We start from the raw sequence: 19,076 nt of genomic DNA on the forward strand, positions 1-19,076 counted from the left end.
ACCAGGCCAGCTGTCCCTCTAAGGAATGGACAGGGGTCCCAGGATTTTGCATTTTATTTTTTTATTTGGCCTGGGTTAGAGTAGAAGGAGCCATTAATATTTTCAAGAGGAAATGTGGGTACTTGGCAGGACTGCCATGCTGCCTGCTCTAGCAGGCTGGCAGAGTGCTTTACCTCAGGCATAGTGGCTGTGTTGGGCTTTATTTTTTCTTTTTTTTTTTTTTTTTAAACTCATTCTGCTTTAAGTATAACTTTTGTTTGTTTGTTTGTTCCCGTCAAGACCAATTTAACTTCAATAACTTGGTAACAGTTTGAATACAGAAAGACTTTGTTAAGAGATCCACACCCTTACACACACAGTCCACACACAGCCAGATGAATATACACCCAGCTCTTTTTTTATGAGCAGTAAACATTACAGCAGTCTTTCACAAAGAGCCTGCCTTCTCAGTCCTGATGGTTCTTATGATACTATTTTAACTCAAGAAATAGTATACAATAAAAAGCTTTGTGTTCCTATAAAGAGACAGAAAAGCACAATTTTAAGAAAAACCAAACCACTTGAAATAGCTCATCTCTTAGAAGATGCAGCCTTTGAAGCAGTGGGCTTTGTTTGCTTTCCTATGTCTCAAAGAGATAAAGTAGGGCAAAGTTGTACAAATCTAGAAGTAGGATTCAGATCGCTTGTTTCTCCGTTGGGTACCCTAAGCATATTACTTGTCCTTACTCCACATCCCAAGAAATAGGTATATTAAAAGAAACTGAAGTAGTGCTCAAAAAGCATTTAAGTAGCAGTAGTTGGGACAGATCCGCTACTGCAGAGGGCTACTGCCCACCTCTTTACTGTGTTTTCTGAGATTTTGACTTCAGTACATCATGGTGACAAGTTTAGCTCAGAAAGCTGAATTGCCAGTCTGGCAAAATTAAGATTCCTCCAAAGGTATTTGTGTTTTCAGAAATGAGTGGTTAACGGGAGAATAAACAGCCTCTCAGCCCACCTGTCTTCTTCAACAAAAATTATTATTATCCTTCTAATTAGCACCAGTTTAGCTTTTACAAATGCAAACGAAACACAAAGCCTACCACGGCAGGAATGCCATCCAAAACCACCAGTTTGTTTTCCAATTTTGTCATTCCCTGGCTTGCACAAAGAGCAATTTTCTGTCTGGTGTCTAAGCAAAAGTAGAAGTCTTGTGTTCTGGACTCAGTTTTGTAAATGACCCTTTGGTCCCATGGGGCATATACATTTCTGTGACTCTCTTAGTTATGTACTACTCCTCCTCATAGCTCCGCAGGATGCTTATGCTTTTTCCTTTGCACTTAGTCATTTGTGTATTCACTTGGCATTTCGTATTGCTAAGAGGCCCCCATGGAAAGCACAGAGTTTGAACGGTGCACCTCACTGGCGAACCTCAAAGCGATGCTCAAGTGAGGTCAGTGCAGAGACCTTTGCTGAAGCACTCGCTGCATCCTGGCCCAGGTGCTGTTTGGGCTATCAGCTGTGGCCAGTCTTCTTCCATGAACGTCTCAGAAGACTCACCGGACGGGTGTGATGGAGACGGGGGTAGCTGCCCGCCTCGGCCCCGGTGCGTAATGCGGTGTGGAACTGGCTGATCTGCTTTCCAGCCCTGCACTGCCTGCAGCCCGTGAGATTTTTTTAAGCTTTTCAGAGCCAGCAGCACCAAAGGAGGAATAAAGGAGGGTGTGATCTGCCAATTCATGCACCCAAAACCAATACTGCTAACAATTCTTGGAGAGAGGGTGTTTGTTATAAAATTAGGGGTATTTAAAAGTGTATCTAGGAAACATTGTCAGCCAGTTTTAGGTGGTTTTTGGGATGGGAGAAAGAAACATTCCATAATTCTTTTAAAAAACATTTCACTCCCAGGAGTGTTTAAAGTGAAATGTAATGAATCTGAATTATGGTAACAGATTAACAGATCAATTAACAAGGGCATAGAGCCTCTTTAGCCTTTTTTTTTTAAAAAAAAAAAAACAAACCCAAAACTATTTTAAAACAATACTTGATTAGTATTTCACTGTTACCAGGCGTGGGCTTAGAATTGGGCCGTGTTGTGGGGTTTGTGGGTAATTCTTTGATATCTTATTTTTATCTTTCTGTATATTTTTTAGGTGGTTGTAGTAAAAAGATATCAACCCACCACTTGCTAACTTTCTTCCAAGTTTACATTAGATCTAATTAAATTTGACATTGTCACAGCAGGATCACACCACAAGTCGTTCTGTGCCATGGAATGAGAAGAATAATTTTATAGTGAGGATGCTTGTTATAAACAGTGGGGAGCAATTTGAGAGGGGAATTACAGGATTGCAATAGACAATTTGGCATAGAGATTGCAATTCCTATACGATAAGAATCCCTCAGCCTGCTGTAACGCATACTTTTTGCTTGCTACCTCAGTTCTACTGCTGACACCCATGAAGGCTGTAACGTGGTTTTGGATTTGCATTGGTGCTGCTAGGTACATGATGATTCTTTATTTGCCATTATCTTTATTTCCTTCTCTCCACTGAACCCCCTCTTGGCTCTCACCTCCCAATGACTGGATTAAGAGTAAATCCTCAACTTCCTGAATTTTAAAAGCCTTCCCTTTGTGATGAGCTCCAAACTAACTGGGATGGTTTTATGATACTATGCCATTATATAACCAAAGGCCATAGTTTCTGTTTTTAAAGACTGTATATTTACACTGGTCCTGGTAAAAGCCTCTGGCCACTTACACCAATGTGTCCCAGCTGACTGTGTAAAGGCAAGCAGCAACTGTATTTTGGGAGATTTACTTTTATTAGGGCTCCCTCTGTATTTGTTGTTTTCTCCTGATGGATCAGCTCTGATGACCACCTGCTTTTATTAAAAAAGAAAAAGCAATTGTGGTTTCAGAGAAAAGTTAAATTTGACTGGGGCGCAATTTAGAAGCTCTGAAGCTTGTCAGTGAAGAGAGTCAAAAAAGCAACTCTTCTTGAAACCTGATTCAAGAATTTCCCCTTCATCGGTCTAACTGTAAGTGTAAATAAAACTGTAAACATAAACAGAAGAGTAAGTCTTTGGGGGAACCCAATAAAACCAACTACAGTCTTTGCTCAACTAAACCATTATAAATCCAGGTTTGTTCCATGGAAATCAGGATAGAGAGTAGTTTTCAGAGTGACAAAACCAAGGTATCCCGGGGGTATGAGCTATACAGTTCTGTGGAGGCGAGGGAAAAGCTGACTCAATGCCTTGGTGTTCAAACCATACACAAAATAGCTCCATCTTATGCGTCTTCCTTGCTGGAGGGGGATCTGGGAGATGAATGCCATGCTCTTGCTGTGTTTGTTTTACAGTATTTACATGTCTGTCTTGTAAAGACATGCTTGTGTCTGGAGGGCTGGGCCAAGGCTGTCCTTCCAGGGAGTACACAAACCTGAGGATATGTCTCTTAAAAGTAGCAATGACACTAATCAAATGTGGTGGTGGCAGATAAAGCCGTTCCAAGGGAGTTAGTTACGAGGCATAAAACTTGGGCACGACCATTGACAGCAGTGATGTACTGCAAGATGTGACCATTCCTTGCAAACTTCCTGGCTTTTCAAGGCTTATGACAGCTTAGCAGTCGGTTTGTAGTCATTTCTGCTACTACTCTGTGCTACGTTACAGGTTGTTATTGCAGTTTAAAAGCTAGGAAAAGGAATCCAAGAGTGTTGTTGACTTGGAAAACAGCAATGTTTCCTTATTTTCCCAGAAAATATGGTGTCTTTGCTTTTGAATTATTTTTTTTTACTAACTGTGTTTCCTGTAAAGTTGTGTGTGATGGTATTTCAAATTGAATTTAGGAAAAAAGAACCCTTTTCCTCCATCCTCTCATTAGAGAAAATAATCTGCAGAGTTTGATGACCTATTTTCATGTATTCAGGAACCTGTGAGAAATCCTGCCTTGCCTGAGTACTCAGAAATGCTCTGAAAGAAGTCTAATTTTTGAGATCATAGCTTTCTTTGTGTAAAATCCTACTTAGTTTGTGGATTAGTCACCCAAGTAACCTAATCCACATGCTAAAGTTCTCATATAATTGACAAACACTAAGTAGAAGAGATGGTTTTTTTTCTTTAACTGCCCTTAATTTCTCACCTTGCGTTTTTATTTTATTAAATGCAATACCCAAAGTAGTGATTTAACCCTTTTATGTATGTTTTTTTAAATGTACACATACTTTTAAATCTGATGGTGCCAACCACTACACCCCTCACATGCATTTGATTTTGAATGATGGTAGTTGGGAGTTTTCTGCATGTAGTAGACATGCAGAACTTGAGAGCTTTGTCAGCAATGGTTTTCCAGTTGAGACTTTCTGTAAGAGATACTGGGCAGTAGGCCTGGGAAAATTTGCAACACACATGATGACATCCCTAGGAATTTTTATTCCAATAGTAGTAAAGGCAGTTTATACTGAAGATGGAAATATTTCAGAATCTGATCAGAAGTCCTCTATAGCTCCTAAATGTGTTTGGAAGTTCAGAATTTCTCATATTGTGGTTTTAATTCTGTTAGTCTAAGGACTAGAGGTGATAGCTGCCCTGCACATGTAAGCATAAGGCTAAGCAATCTGAATTTTAAATATTTGGTTTTTTCTTAACCAAGAATAACAGAGTTGATTGGATATCATCCAGAGGAGCTGCTGGGCCGTTCAGCATACGAGTTCTACCATGCCTTGGACTCGGAGAGTATGACCAAGAGTCACCAGAACTGTAAGTCACATCCTTTATTTTTCTTCATAGTTTGCACATAAAGCACAGCTTGTATTTGACAATATAAATGCACCTTGTGTGCAGATATTTTCTGAGAACAGTAGTTACACTTTGCAAGAAAGCTTACAGGTTACCATGCTTGTCTAGCTGAAACCTGCTGCTGATCTTTGCAGAGGGTCTGATTTTTGCCATAATTAAAACTAAACTTGGATGGTAGAGAGAAGAATCACTGTCTCTCTAAGGGATAATACAAGGATCAGCTGAAAATTTGAAAAGCTGAGTTAGGCAGTACTAGCCTGGTGAGAAGTGCATTTACTGGTGGTATTATCCTTCTGGTGTGCCACTGGGCTCAGCAGGAAGAGCAGGTGTAAAGGGTAATAGGAAGAGCTTATTGCAGTGTATTTTTGAATGTCTGTCTTCTGCTACCAAATAACAACTATCTTCCCCACCCAAAACAGATGTGCGAGGAGACTCTCTAAAATGGATATTCATTATACAAGTAACATATACTGCCAGGACAGCTTCTTCTTGTTATTCTTATGCCTATGTGAACTGCCAGTTTTAGCTGTTTTTAATGTAAAGTACCCAAATTATTCTGGGAGCAGAGATCAGATCCAAGATCTGCTCCCTCTCTTCAGCAGGCCACACAGTTACGCTTCCTCTCTCTCACATAAGGTGTCTTAAAATTATTGGATTTAAATCTTCAGTCTCTGTCCTTAGAGTTGGCACTATGGCTGAAGACAGCATGGTGCACTAACGTACAAATGACATTTCCCACCCTTGGCTGTGACAGCCACTGAAGTAGTGTATGGGAGAGCACTTGGCCACACATCACTAAAACGTCTGCTGCTCTTCTTTTTATAAAAACAAAGCAAAGCTCCTAGACTGGAATCCACAAGCTAAAAAACAAACCCTACTTTGTAATTACTATGATCAAGGTCCCTGTCCTCAGAAGAAGCCCATGACTTAGGTCATGTATGTAGGGAATTGCCCACCAAATAGACTTACCGAAAGTATTTCTGTACTTCCCAGAGAAAAGTAGCTGCAAAGAATCACTGTCTGACCTTAAGGGGAAAAGGGAAAATGTGTTAGCTCTAATGGCAAGGATTCAGGACGGCTTGTGAGTTGAAATGTTACTTGAAAGAATGTTTGGCAGTGATTAAAGTTGTGTGCTGTAAGACAGTGTTGGTATGAATCATCCTGTTTCCAGAGCTGCTTTAAAAAAAAAAAAAAAAATCACACTATACTTGCAGAAAGCTGTCTGGGAATGTATTTGTTAAAATTATTTCTTAGGTCATGTGTTCATGCTTTTAACAGTGAAAAGGAATTGGTGGTAGTCATAGACAGGATGTCCGTACCCTATGCTGGGCTATCGAGAGTCATCCTGAGAAATCAGTGGATATGCTGCACTGTTGCTTTTGAATTGTTGTGTTGCATTTCTAAGAATGGGACAACACCAGGGAGGGAATGAAATGAGAGCTGGCTGTCTCTTTGGTAACAAGAGTGAGAAAGCGAGCCCTTGTTGGTTATCCCTGTCTCGTTAATTAAATGAGACCACTCAGTTGCGACTTGTCCATGTAAAGATTCTGGAGAGTTTCTAGTACCCATCTTGACCGCGAATTCATGGAGGTTGCTCCTCACTCAAGCAATTCAATTCACCTCATGTAGTGCAGAGTTTATGTCTAGATGCCATTTGTGCTTACTGAAAAGGGCCATGTCCTACAAGCTTTTGCTGTTGGGCATGAGGACTGATCAAGAAGCAGAATGAAGCTAAGGGAAAGTCTAGAAGGGTGAGCTACACCAGTAAAAGTGCTCAAGGCACTGTGCACTGCACAGGTTATAAATAAATATTTAGGATCAAACTGTTCCATAGTGTTTATGATAGCACAGGATCAGCGTGGATATCTTTACTGTTGGAAGCACAGGACCAGAGTCTGTGCTGTGATAAATGCTGTTGCCCACAACAGAACCATCAGTTTACATTGCCAGCAAATTTGACCCCTTTAGCTTTTCTAAGATAAAGATAAATACTTCCCGTGTCTTCTGGGGCAGTCAGGCTTCTTACCAACTCAGAGAACAACCACAAAGGCGAAGTGACAGCAAGCTGTGACTTAGGAAAATGCACATAAGCCCTCCGAATAGGAAATCCCTGGGTTTCATAATGTGTGCCACTGAGATGTTGTCTAATGCACAGGATAACCAAGCAGGTATAGAGCTTATACACAACTTACTAGTTCTTCCTGGCCATGTTCATTTATACATGGAAATATCCACCGCAAAATTAACATTCAGCACACTTGTATGTATTAAACAGTATTTTTTATTAGAAATATGCTATATAGAGAGTATATATTCATGCAATAATATAGTCATCAATTCTGACAGTGCCAACCATTTAGTGTTGTAAAGATGCATAGGAAATAGAGGAAGGAGACTGCAGTTTGAAGAGAGAGGGAGCAAAACCTCAAATGAGTCTCTTGGATAGAAGCAGAAGTCCTTCCCTTTCCTCCCTTCTAATTTAATGATAAATCACGCTTATTGCAGTGTTACTGTACTGCAGTTGGTTGGTTTTCTTTTCTTGAGATGAAATAACAACCTCACATTCAAGCAAGCGACAACAGTGTTTGTGTTCTTGGCTGGAAGTATAGTTGCATATAAAGTACGAAAGTCTTAATTAGTCACCATCAAATGGAAGATTAGAATGTGTTTGGCAGTGTTTAGCATACGCAGTTTTTCACATGTTATGCAAGCAAGGTGAAAATCTCTGTCTTGTTACATATATCTATACAAAAGATTGACTGCAGAGCTGTATTTTCCAATTCAGCGATTAATAATCTATAATCGCTTCCATTTAGAGTCTGGTCTTGTTGCCATTAAAGCCAATGGGGATTTTGCTATTGACTTCAGTGGAGAGCTGAATGTCACCATCTGGGACCTGCCACTTGGTAGTATGTAGCAGAAGTTCGACAAGCCTTCCAAGTGAATCCTATTTCTCAAGTGTCTCTTGGCAATTAAAAAAACAAATTTTGTGTTCAATTAAATTCATCCCTGCCTTCCCCCTTTTTCCACTCAAAGTTAAGGAATATAACTGGACCCTATTTCATTGAGATGTTACTAGTTCTGTAAAGATACAGGTAATATATACTTAAAAAAAAAAAACAGTTCACTCTGAAGACAGAATCGTAAATGTAGCGTTGATAACAAAGTCAGTAGTTACGAGTGTATTAGTAATTTATGAGATTACCCCACGGAGGGATTCTGCTGTACTTTATTATATCAGAACATGACATGCTTTGAATAATAATAATAAAAAAGATTAAAGCAGTAAAAAGCTTCTTTGTAATGTAGCAGGCGCCTACGCTGTGACTCTTATTGATGAGCTGATGATTAGGAAGCAGTGTAATTATGTTTCACAAGCAGAGCAGAACAGTCCAGTCACTAAAGCACTTTGAAATGAAAGCCTTTTATTTTGTTCCACCAGAAGTATTTAATCAATAAAAGTAATGTTCTACTTTGTCTAAATAAATTAAATGAAGGATGATTAAATACTCCTAGGAAGAAAACAAACAAACTTCAGAGATAGAAGGATAAACACAGCAACAATTATCTGCAAAACAGTTGTTGTATTTCTCAGGCCTGGATTTGTACATTTGTATGCTGGCAATGTAGGAGAGACTGACAATAAATAGCTTCTGTTATTGGCCACATTCACAAGGAATTTTTCTGTACAAAGACTGCAGAATGAAGTTTCCAGCCTTACTGAGTCAAATTGCATTATTTTTAGGGCATTAGTTTGATGGCGTACTGTCTTCAGGCATAAAAGCTGTTTAAAAGGAAAGATTGCCACTGTGGTCAAAGGTTTAGTTGAGCCAGTTCCCACTCTTGCTACTCAGTGTGACTACATCTGCTTACAAATACAAACTCTTATTAGTACAAGTACTGCTTGCATACCCTAATTTTATTGCCATTGATTGTCAATATTTTTCCTCAGCTGACAACTGTGAATTGCAGGACAATATTCATTGCTTTTAGCAAAGGATTTACAACAGGCAGGACATCATAAAACTTTACATCTCAGAAGTCCAAAGCTCCATATTGAAAACTCATTCTCTTCAAATATTACAAAATACTGGGGGGGGTGGGGGGTGAGGTAGGTAGGTGTTCAGCCTTCAAACATCTAGATTGAAGCTTTAAACTTGAGTTGTACTGTTGTCAGTTTATTTCTTGAGAAACACAGGCCAGTTCAAAAAACCATTTCAAGTTAAATAATAAACATTATTTGATTTGTCACGTTGGGTCTTGGTTCCTTCTAGGAACCTTGCTAATTTCCAGCTATTGCAGAGGAACAACACTGTTCAAGCAGACAGAGAAATACAGTAGTTCAGCTTTATTTTTATTTTTTCTCTTAGGCAAAACAGCCCCATTTACTGTTCTTAATTTTGATACTTTAAGAGTGATATTACTTCTTCAGCCTCCTAAGACCAAGGCTATGCTAGTGACACCTTCACTTTATTTGACGTGTTGATATCTCCAGCTCCTAACGCTAAGGTATAAAAAGAGATAGGTAGAGATTTAAACCATGAGATTTTTCTGAATTTTCTGTGAGTATAGCTTTTAAGTCATCTGACTCTTGGGCTTATCCATCACTTAAATTCACTTTTCTACAGATCAATTTGGAATCCTAAAAAGAGGCACTTCTAAAACAGGGACTTTCAAGAAACATGCAGTCAGCAGGCATTATTTTGGGGGGCAATTAGGATCTTAAATTAAATGCAAAAAAAAAAAAAATAATATCCCATGCTCTGATCTGAATACTCAGACCATCTAAAGAACTCAAATGCCAGGTATCTTCAGACCTCAAATTAACAGCCCATTTTATATTTTAAATGGCCAAATTTTCCCAAAATTAAGCATCCTTGCTAACAAATGTCTTTAGTGTAGTTTTGCATAATGAAAACTCAGAAGTGGGTTTACTTAAAACAAGTGTTACATATTGTGCATTCCTGTCCTGCTGCATTATTTATATCTCTCTGCCCCCTTTTCTCAGTGTGTACAAAAGGTCAAGTAGTGACGGGCCAGTACCGTATGCTTGCCAAGCACGGTGGATACGTATGGCTGGAGACTCAAGGAACGGTGATTTACAATACTCGCAACCTACAGCCTCAATGTATCGTCTGTGTCAACTATGTGCTGAGGTAAGTTGTACAGGACAGAAAAACCATGTATGGACTCATGTGCTGGAAGAAGTACAATAATCAGAGGAATTTTTGAAGGGTCTATTTATTCAGTGTTGTTATTCTGAAATCAGTTTAGTCATGTTTGTTCAGTCTTGTTTACTGATGTTAGACATCGATGAAAAATGTGGCATGCCTGTTCCCATACACGCTGTTGAAATACACCACAGCCTTTCTCTTCTGCAGAGTGGCTGCTGTGCTGATACAACAGAGTAGAAAGCTTGCCCTGAACATTTTATTGTGTAACACAACTGCTAATGTGTTTTGTTTTTCTAATGCTGTGACAGAGAGATAAAATTAAGTAGTAACTATATCTTATGTTGCTAGGAGAAGCTGTTTATCGCCTCAAAGAATCAGGACCAATCAGGAGTTTTGCCTCTGTTTGGCAAAACTCAAGTATTTTTGGTCCTTGATGGGGCCAAAGTAGGAAATACTTATTTGAGTGATAGTCTGGGTCATTATAGCCTTGACTACATTCCTTTAAAAAGCAGAGCAACAAAGCCCCGAGTATTCCCACAGAAGTCCTGACCACACCATCTGCGTCATCTGAGATGGTGGTGCTCAGCAACGCTGGAACTGTGCCTCGCCTGTTGAGAGCCTGGCATGCAACCGAGAGAGGCCAAAACGCTTATACGGGCCCCAGCTTTAGAGAGTTTGTACTGCCTACATTACCCGCATCTTTTTTTTTTTAGAGTGCAAAATGCCTAAAACCTATTTTCTTGTTAGTGAAATTGAGAAGAATGATGTTGTGTTCTCCATGGACCAAACGGAATCACTCTTCAAGCCTCACCTGCTGACGATGAGCACTGCCTACGAGAGCGGCATCCCTGGGCCGGAGAAGAGCGACTTCTTGTTTACCAAGTTAAAGGAGGAACCAGAGGAACTTGCTCAGCTGGCACCAACACCAGGCGATGCCATTATTTCCCTGGATTTTGGTTAGTATTTGTATAAATAACTTTTGTGCAACAAAGAACCATGTATGAGCCTACATTTAGAAACTTAATAGACAAGGTCTGTTTGCTCTGTGTATAAATCAGGAGTAATGGCTATAAAAGTCCACGTGCTCACACCAGTGGAAAATTTCTGTGAATGAGAGCAGAATCAGGCTTTCTTGCTGACTAAACAACATGCCTTAAGTCTATGCCAACTTACTGTCATGGCAACTAGGAGCAGTGTTTACTTTCAATGAATAGCTGCAATTATATCATAACACAGCACAACCTAAAAGGATCCATTAATATTGTTAAAACTCCATACAGGGACACAGAAGTTTGAGGAAGCCCCTCCCTTCACCAGTGCTGTTTTGACACCAAACAAAACATGGCCAGTGGAAGTGAAAAGCCATGCTGCTCAAGGTGAAACACTGACGATACCATCCTTTACAATGCCTCAGATCGCACCTGGCAGCAGTACTCCAAGTGCAAGCAGCAACAGTAGCTGTTCCACGGTAAGAAGAGCTTTTAAAAAAAAAAATGTTTTGTATGTAAGTCACATCAATATATGTAGATGACGTTTGCATCAATAGCAAAAGCATCAAATGGGAACAATATCCTGCCTTTACATTGCAGTCCTCATTTTTTCCAGGCTGTCCCTCAGTAATTACTATAACCTGTAAAACAACTAGTAGAAGAACGTGCTACCACCTTTCATGGAGTTAGCCTTGAATAAAAAGCCAATGTAAAATGGTGTGGTCACTAGCAACATTGCCCCAGACCCATATGGCCTCTTTCTGTTTGTTAACAGTCTCTAGTGCAAAAACTCTACACAACTCAGGCTTTTGAGAGCAGCTCCATGGAGTTCCTCACTGAAAGAACGAATGTGCTTTCAGGGCATTGCCCCCAAGAGCTGGAACCACTCTCAGCCAGCCTTTACTAGAGGATGTCCAATTTTAATAAAGACAGACATTGAGGTAGTGCTAAGCATCTCCCTTCTTGACACACATATTTAATAGTGTACATCTCATGTTGCTGGTCTGAGTTGCCAAAAACACATTTAAACTAAGACGACAATTAGGTTCCTGTATTGGGTGCCTTTGTTAATCAGTATAGCTCTCAAATTTTGTAGTGACAAGTAATCTTGTGTTGGAGAAAAGCATATGATAGAAGCAGACAGTTTTGGGTTCTGAGGACACTGTATATACAGCCTGGTATCATAGGAAGGATCTGTTACTGAATAGCACAGTTTAAACTGCATGATGCTAAGTAAGCCACTACTGTGGTTGTCTTGCTGCTTATAGCAAATTCTTATTTCTGTGCAGCCAAGCAGCCCGGGAGATTATTACAGTTCTGTGGATGAAGATCTTAAGATTGAGGTGATTGAAAAACTCTTTGCCATGGACACAGAATCAAAAAGCCAGTGCAACTCCCAGGTAAGGAACTAGTATCTATTCCAAAAGCCGTAAAAATCAGTCCCCTGCTAGCAGATAGTACAGATGCATGCTGTATGTGCAGATACAGTAACAAACTGCATTTGCATATGTACACCAAAACTTTGATGGACAACACTAACAAAAATACACACTTGCAAAAGCTGGGGTGTAAATTTCTGTCCCTGCTCTCCGAAGCAAGTGCTTTAGGGTGTTAACTGCGGTTGCACTGCAAAGAAGAAAGCAGCAGCAGAGAGCTTTCAGAATTTGGAGGCTTCTATAGACCAAATAAGGAATATAAGCAGCAGCTTTTTCTTTTTTTTTTAAAATCTGGCCTAATGACTAGCGAGTAAACATCCTTTCTAGAACAAAATATAAATAATTCTTGCAAAACCTCGAAGTGAGAAAGGAATGCCCCTCATAGCACACGCCCCCTTTAACTACACAATGAAAACTGTCATTTTGGATATATTCCTCTTGTCTTACCTCTTGGAGGATTTCTGAGAGATGTGACAATTACTTGCACATAAAGTAACACACAGTATCGGTCTCCTGCATTCTAATCAGAGTGTAAGTGTAGAAATTCCATCTATAATTCCTTCCACTATTATAACATTACATCAAGTGAATAAAAGGTGTAGGCCTGATTCAGCCTACCTAACTTTAGGTATATAATTGAAATAATAGTTAAGAAATATAAGCTCTTAACAAAGGTATTTCAATTATGTACCTTTGTAAAGAGCTTGTATTTCTTAACTATTAAGAGAAAGGAACAGGCATTGTTGGCTGGCAGCTCAGACCTTACACTCATCCTCTTCTATTAATCCTATGGAAAGTTTGGGGTGATTTGGGCCCAAATGAGGTGCCTCAATTTGCCAGTACAATTTGCACACTTAGTAAGATACAGGTAGGCTGTAGTCCGTATCCTGAAGAAATTTCATCTAAGTAAGTTTGGAGATAGAAATAAATAGCAGTGAAAGCAATAGAACGAGTGGACAGATAGGAGGAAAATGTGGATCAGGATCAAACTCAGTGCAAGACTTGACATGTGCAAACTTCAGTTTTGTCGGACTCAGCATCTGCTTTCACAGGTGTGTCCCACCACATCAGCAGGTTTGTCTGGTGGGAAAAAATGAGTGTTAGAAAAGTGCCCTTGTCATGAGCTGACTGGTGGGCCAACATTCACTTCTGTCTTTGTTCAGCTCTGGTCAAACGCCAAGAGAAATGAATTTAGATACGACTAGTTATCCAAGGGGAAAAAAAAAAATACAGATTTAAGTGCAGTAGCGTCCTTCCAACTACATTTTTTAAAACTTTTGTGTTTTTAGATGCATGTTTTTCATGTAGCTCGATTATGAGAAAGCTGTGTTTTCTATTGTAGCACGAAAAAGCCTGAGGTTGAACTACGTGCCACATGTTGTAGAGCCTTGGCAGAGAAGTTATTCAAAGTGTAATGAAACACAAGATCTAGTTCAGATCACAGTAAGGTTGCAGGCTGCGTGCAAGGTGTATTTGCAAATATATGTATTTTTGATATATATATATACACACACTATACTGCTTAAGCAGTATTTGCTAATCTGGAAGTTTTTTCCTCAGTTTGCTGTCTTTGATGATGATGATATGATGAACATGTATGCTAGTTATGAAAATAAGACATCTTTAAATAGGGGCTGGCCAGTTCCATGTAGATAAATTTGGCATACAGTGATTTTTCAGCTTCACATCTACTAGTATATTATATCACACTAACTGCCACAACTATTACTAACTTGTAATTTGTTTTTGTGCAGACTGACTTCAATGAACTGGACCTTGAAACCTTGGCTCCTTACATTCCTATGGATGGAGAAGATTTCCAGCTCAGCCCAATCTGCCAAGAAGAACGTCCTCTCTCTGATAGTGCACAAAATACCCAGCAGAGTCTAAGTAGCATGAGTACCATCTTCCAACCCCTTGCTTCTGTTTCACAGAATCAGTTCCTCCCAGAGAAATATTGCCCACAGCTATCAAATAAAAACATAAACCCTGGTCATAGGTCCCTGTCATCGGTATTCTTCAACAATGTGAGTAGGTCATCACTGCCTCCATACCATGACCAAGCCAGCACTCCCCTGTCTTCGATGGGAGGAAGACCAAACACCCAGTGGCCACCTGATCCTCCATTAGAATATGTTCCTGCTAAATGGAGACTCATGGATAAATACTCAGGATCCCTATCAAGTTCCCCTTCAGAGCCACCAGTACATTCTCCCAGCTTGCCCATATATAAAAAAAGGTAAGAGTTTTTGGGGGATAACTATGTATTTTACTCAGAAAATATTCTGGGGATTGGCAGGGGTCATAATATTGAAAAATTCTTTTTTCTCAATGGAATAGTTGTTTTGATAGGCATCAGACTGCACTTTTTGGGGAAATCAGTGTGGTGCTCTCCCAGCAGCAGTCAGTCTAGGGGAATCAGAAGTAGGCTATTTTTTTGGTGCCTGTAAGGATGCATGAATGGATTTCCTGATGGATGGGTAAAGATTACCCAAGTAATTTTGCAAAGCCTGCTTGACTTTATGCAGTTATAAAAAAATTGTGAAAAAGTTTACTGGTCTAGCAGTAAGCTGGGACCCATGCATACTTTCTTATTTTGCACATATTTTTTGCACAACAAAAAAATAGGGGAGAGGGAGGGATGATGGTACATTTATTGTTGTCATACGTAAATATTACAACTAAGATTTGAAATTACAGGGGTTTTTTCTACAGCCCTTCTTTGCCTTGATCACTTTCTTACACATGTGAATGGTATGGGATGAGATGTATATCAGAGGCTACAGTCCTAAAAGTTTCTTAGCATAGCTAGAAGTTTCTCTGTAGCTCTTGGGTAGCTTGCAGAGTGTGGGTCTTTGGTGTTGGTCATGCTAAAACATTCTGGAAGTACATAAAATAGCAACGGTCATTTTAAAACATGAAGCTGTGCAGTTTACCTGCACTTTGTTTTCTGGGATTTCTTCTTGTTGGCAGAAATACCAATGTCTGAATACGCATCTGGAAAGAGAGGGTTTGTCCCCAAACAGCAACCCATGTGTTCATATCTATATGCAAAGCAAGGGGACAGGTGTGGCTGTCAAAAATCCTATCCTTAAAAATCACATTACTTTCTTTTCCACAGCATTTTTATGTCTGCCTGGAGATTCCTAGAGGCTGTTTATGCTAGACTTTCATTAGTCTTTGATCCCAAAAGTCAAAAGTTTCCAAAGCTTGTGGGATGACTAACAAAAGGAAATAAAAAACATTTGATGTTTGAGGTCTGTCCACTGTACCTTAAATGTCTTTAAATGAAAGAAAAATCTGTATAAATGAACATGATCGTTTAGATTTGCCTCCCTGCTCACTCACCCAGAGATCTTTTCTCAACAGGCCTCTGGATGCTTTTGGGCAACGAGGCATAGATATAAACCCGGCAAGAATTGCTCTGTCTAACAGTTTGAAACTGAAGCGACAACTGGATTATGAAGAACAAGCGTTGCAACAGCTGAATGGGGTAATTATAAGAAATGCATCCCCTTCACAACTTTGGACTCACCACGGTCATTGGTGTAATTACTTGTTTTACTTTTCTTCACATTCTAGGGAGATCCATCTGTCATTAACCCATCTCACCTAATGTGGAAGAGAATGAAATTTCTCAAAGGGGAAAACTGTTCCTTGGTTACAGAAAAAAAGTCTCTCAGCACAAGTGTTCTTACTGGTAAGAGAAAAGAAAGTGGTTTTGCAATATTAAGTATTGAAGCACAATTTTAAGACAGGTTGAATAGAAACAAAAAGTCTTTCAAAAGGAAATGTAAATAAGCTCTGTAAATACTACACTAAACTAAAATTAAAGATCAGCTGAACAATTTAAGGTACATTTGGTAACTACCAGGTAGGTAGCTTCATGTATGTTCACACCCTTACTTTGGAGGTAACGGAGATCAGCTTAATGGAGATGAGTTTACATCGTGCTGATCCAAGGTGCGGACATCTCAGAGCTAGAACTGATACTGTCTCTCTACAACATTGTGTTTCCTTACACAATGAGCTAGTGCTGTTTCTGGACTTCCTTTGTGACAAACTGTAGGTATGCCTATGCCGTGTGACTGTCACGCCGAGTATCACTTTGCTTTGAGTTAGTATTATCTACTATAATTACTACACTGGCTTAATTTAACTTTTTTTTTTCCCTCTTACTGTGTAAATCAGATGAATTTGTCTGTAACTCGAGAGGTCTGAGCCAACCGATGAATCAACTGCAGCAGCAGCAACAGCAGCAACAACAACCCACCTGTGGCAGTCCTGGTGAGAATGTGAAAGCGGGAGCGTTTCCCCCTCCGTTTTACAGTTCCCATTATCAGGACTATACTGTCCAGCCAGCTCACAAAGCGTCAGGTAAGAGCTGTTAAATACAGAAATGGGAAAGTGTTGGTATTCAGTTCCAGTACCGATTCCATGACAGAAAACACTTCAAGAAAGTATGGAGGCGGATGATAAAACAAGAACCAAATATGAATTGCTTCAAAGAATGAAAATTAGTTCTGTTGTTTACTGTGAAACTTTAATGTTTACATTTATAATATATGAGGAAAAATTATTTTTGCCCTTCATTTCAATTAAACTTAATAGATTTTTAGCTTGGAGGTCCAGACATCCTCCATCCATACTCTTGTCTTGTGATGGAATTGATTAAATTGTACTAAAATGCAGCACTGATACGGGACGTTTGTACGTTAGAGCCTTCTAAAAGTTAAAATAAGTAAGTAATTAAAGGGGACATATATATGTCCCTTTTAATATATAAGGGGAGTGGGTGTCAATTTAGAAACTGTTGTTTACTACAGCTTTTCTTATCTGCACCAGTACAATTTTTCTCAGAACAATCTAAATTGGGGGTCGAGGTGAAAAACTGCACCTGTCCATGTGACACTTGCAACAGTTTAAGGCAGAGCAATGCACTGGTTTGCTCTGAAACCTGTAACTGCTGGTGGTTTGCGGCATATTGACATAAACGCAAAATGAAATTATAACTGGTATAAACAGAAGAGAAAAAAGAAAGAAGTCGTCTCTCTGTCTCTGTGGTCTCAGCACCATGACTTACTTCACGAATCTCTTCCAGGTATGACCAGTCGTCTGCTGGGACCTTCCTTTGAACCCTACTTGTTGCCCGAGTTGACAAGATATGACTGTGAGGTGAATGTCCCTGTTTTGGGCAGCTCTACGCTTCTGCAGGGCAGTGAACTGCTCAGAGCACTGGACCAGGCAACCTGAGCGATCCTGCAATATTCCGTGGCCTATACTGTTCAAAACAGCTTCAGTTTTTACATATATTTTTGCAAGTAGACAATTTCTAATACCAATACACTTTTACAGGATTTTACTTAGATACTGAACCTGTCCACGTTACCAAATAGTGGCCTTTTGAAGTTACTCACTTTATTATTCATATTAAAGAAATACATCTACTGTATTTTCTCTATTGCAATTAAAGTGTTGTTTAGAGAGTTTGATTACCTTCCCCCTTATCTCATTACTTGTAATTTATACTCTGAAATTTTCTTCAAATTTCATGCTAATAAAAAGCTGTGGTATAAATGCCTCATCATGTGATACTTTGGCTGCAGTACTGCAAAGATTTATTTTTATTGCCAAAGATGAATGAAACAAATTTGATCTCCAACCACAGTTTTTTGTTGATCTGCCAAATTGAAATCCTTTGAGTCTTTCTGTTGTTTTCCAGCATTTGTTGTATTGTAACTTTCATAACTTTTGGAAAAGCATACTAAAGGAAAATCCCAGCCTTCTGCCTCCCCCCTCCCCCCTTCATTTTTTATACACTTTGTTGAAAGAAATGTGAATGGTGAACTGCAATGTTTGTGGGTATCTGTGAAAGTTGCACATTGTAAGCTTTTTTCCTCAGAAGCAAGCCACCTTCTCAGCTGCCTTAACCTGGCTTAGCTCTACAGCCAAGGGAGTCCTACAGATTTACCCTAGTGGAGGATTTAGACCTGTGTTTTCATTTGTGTTGGGGTTTCTTGTTTTGTTCTTTGTTGTTTCCTTTATTTTTTACACAAAACAGATTTTTTTTTTTTTTTTTTTTTTAATTTCCCTCTGGGTCAGTTGTTAATCATCTCTTGGTACTTTTGCTATATCTAGGACACAACAACTTTAAGAGCTACTTCTACTAGAACTAGTAGTATTTGTTATGGTGTTGCTGATTAATCTAACCAGCGGCCAGTACTAACACCTCTGATTAATGTTAGCCTTTTTCATTTTACATGCTAGTTAACAATTCAATTTTGCAATTATATTGCTAAAACTAAAAGTTAAAGTAGTATTTCCCAGCGTATTAGGCTAACTCAGTTATAAGCAGACAAAAAGAATTAAGGATGGTGCAGTGAGATGAATAGCTGGCAGGCATTCTTACTTGCCTTACATTAATCAGTAGCTGAAATGTCATCAAAAGGCAGCCAGACTTTTTCAGAGCTCCTTTCCAACTATCATTAGTTGTCATGCACATACTTTAAAAAATAAAGCTTTGAATGCTTTCAAAGGCAAAGGGATTTGAAAGTTTAAATTACAACATATTTAAACAGCAAAAATATTAAAGTAATAAAAGGCAGGTGAGCAGTTCTGACTTCAAAATACATACAGATCTAGATATATGTTGGGATATATCATCTTGTTTCCTCCACTGGTATAAATCATTGTAG

The 19,076-nt window shown here is 39.2% G+C and overlaps 1 protein-coding gene across 2 annotated transcripts in view; it reads left to right on the forward strand.

Annotated features, from left to right (window-relative positions):
* The window catches only part of EPAS1 (endothelial PAS domain protein 1), a 79,885-nt gene extending 61,592 nt beyond the window's left edge, over nt 1-18,293 (forward strand). For both annotated transcript variants that reach the window (XM_059829923.1, XM_059829914.1), the window contains exons 7-16: nt 4,637-4,743; nt 9,791-9,938; nt 10,704-10,912; nt 11,237-11,424; nt 12,235-12,345; nt 14,136-14,620; nt 15,751-15,874; nt 15,964-16,081; nt 16,573-16,758; nt 17,483-18,293. In XM_059829923.1, the coding sequence (XP_059685906.1) occupies nt 4,637-4,743; nt 9,791-9,938; nt 10,704-10,912; nt 11,237-11,424; nt 12,235-12,345; nt 14,136-14,620; nt 15,751-15,874; nt 15,964-16,081; nt 16,573-16,758; nt 17,483-17,634 (1,828 nt within the window). In that variant the 3' untranslated portion in view covers nt 17,635-18,293. The remainder of the gene's footprint in view (nt 1-4,636; nt 4,744-9,790; nt 9,939-10,703; nt 10,913-11,236; nt 11,425-12,234; nt 12,346-14,135; nt 14,621-15,750; nt 15,875-15,963; nt 16,082-16,572; nt 16,759-17,482) is intronic.
* Nucleotides 18,294-19,076: the final 783 nt, after the last annotated feature.

The sequence above is a fragment of the Gavia stellata genome, chromosome 2 (genome assembly GCF_030936135.1).
Source record: "Gavia stellata isolate bGavSte3 chromosome 2, bGavSte3.hap2, whole genome shotgun sequence".
NCBI lineage: Eukaryota > Metazoa > Chordata > Aves > Gaviiformes > Gaviidae > Gavia > Gavia stellata.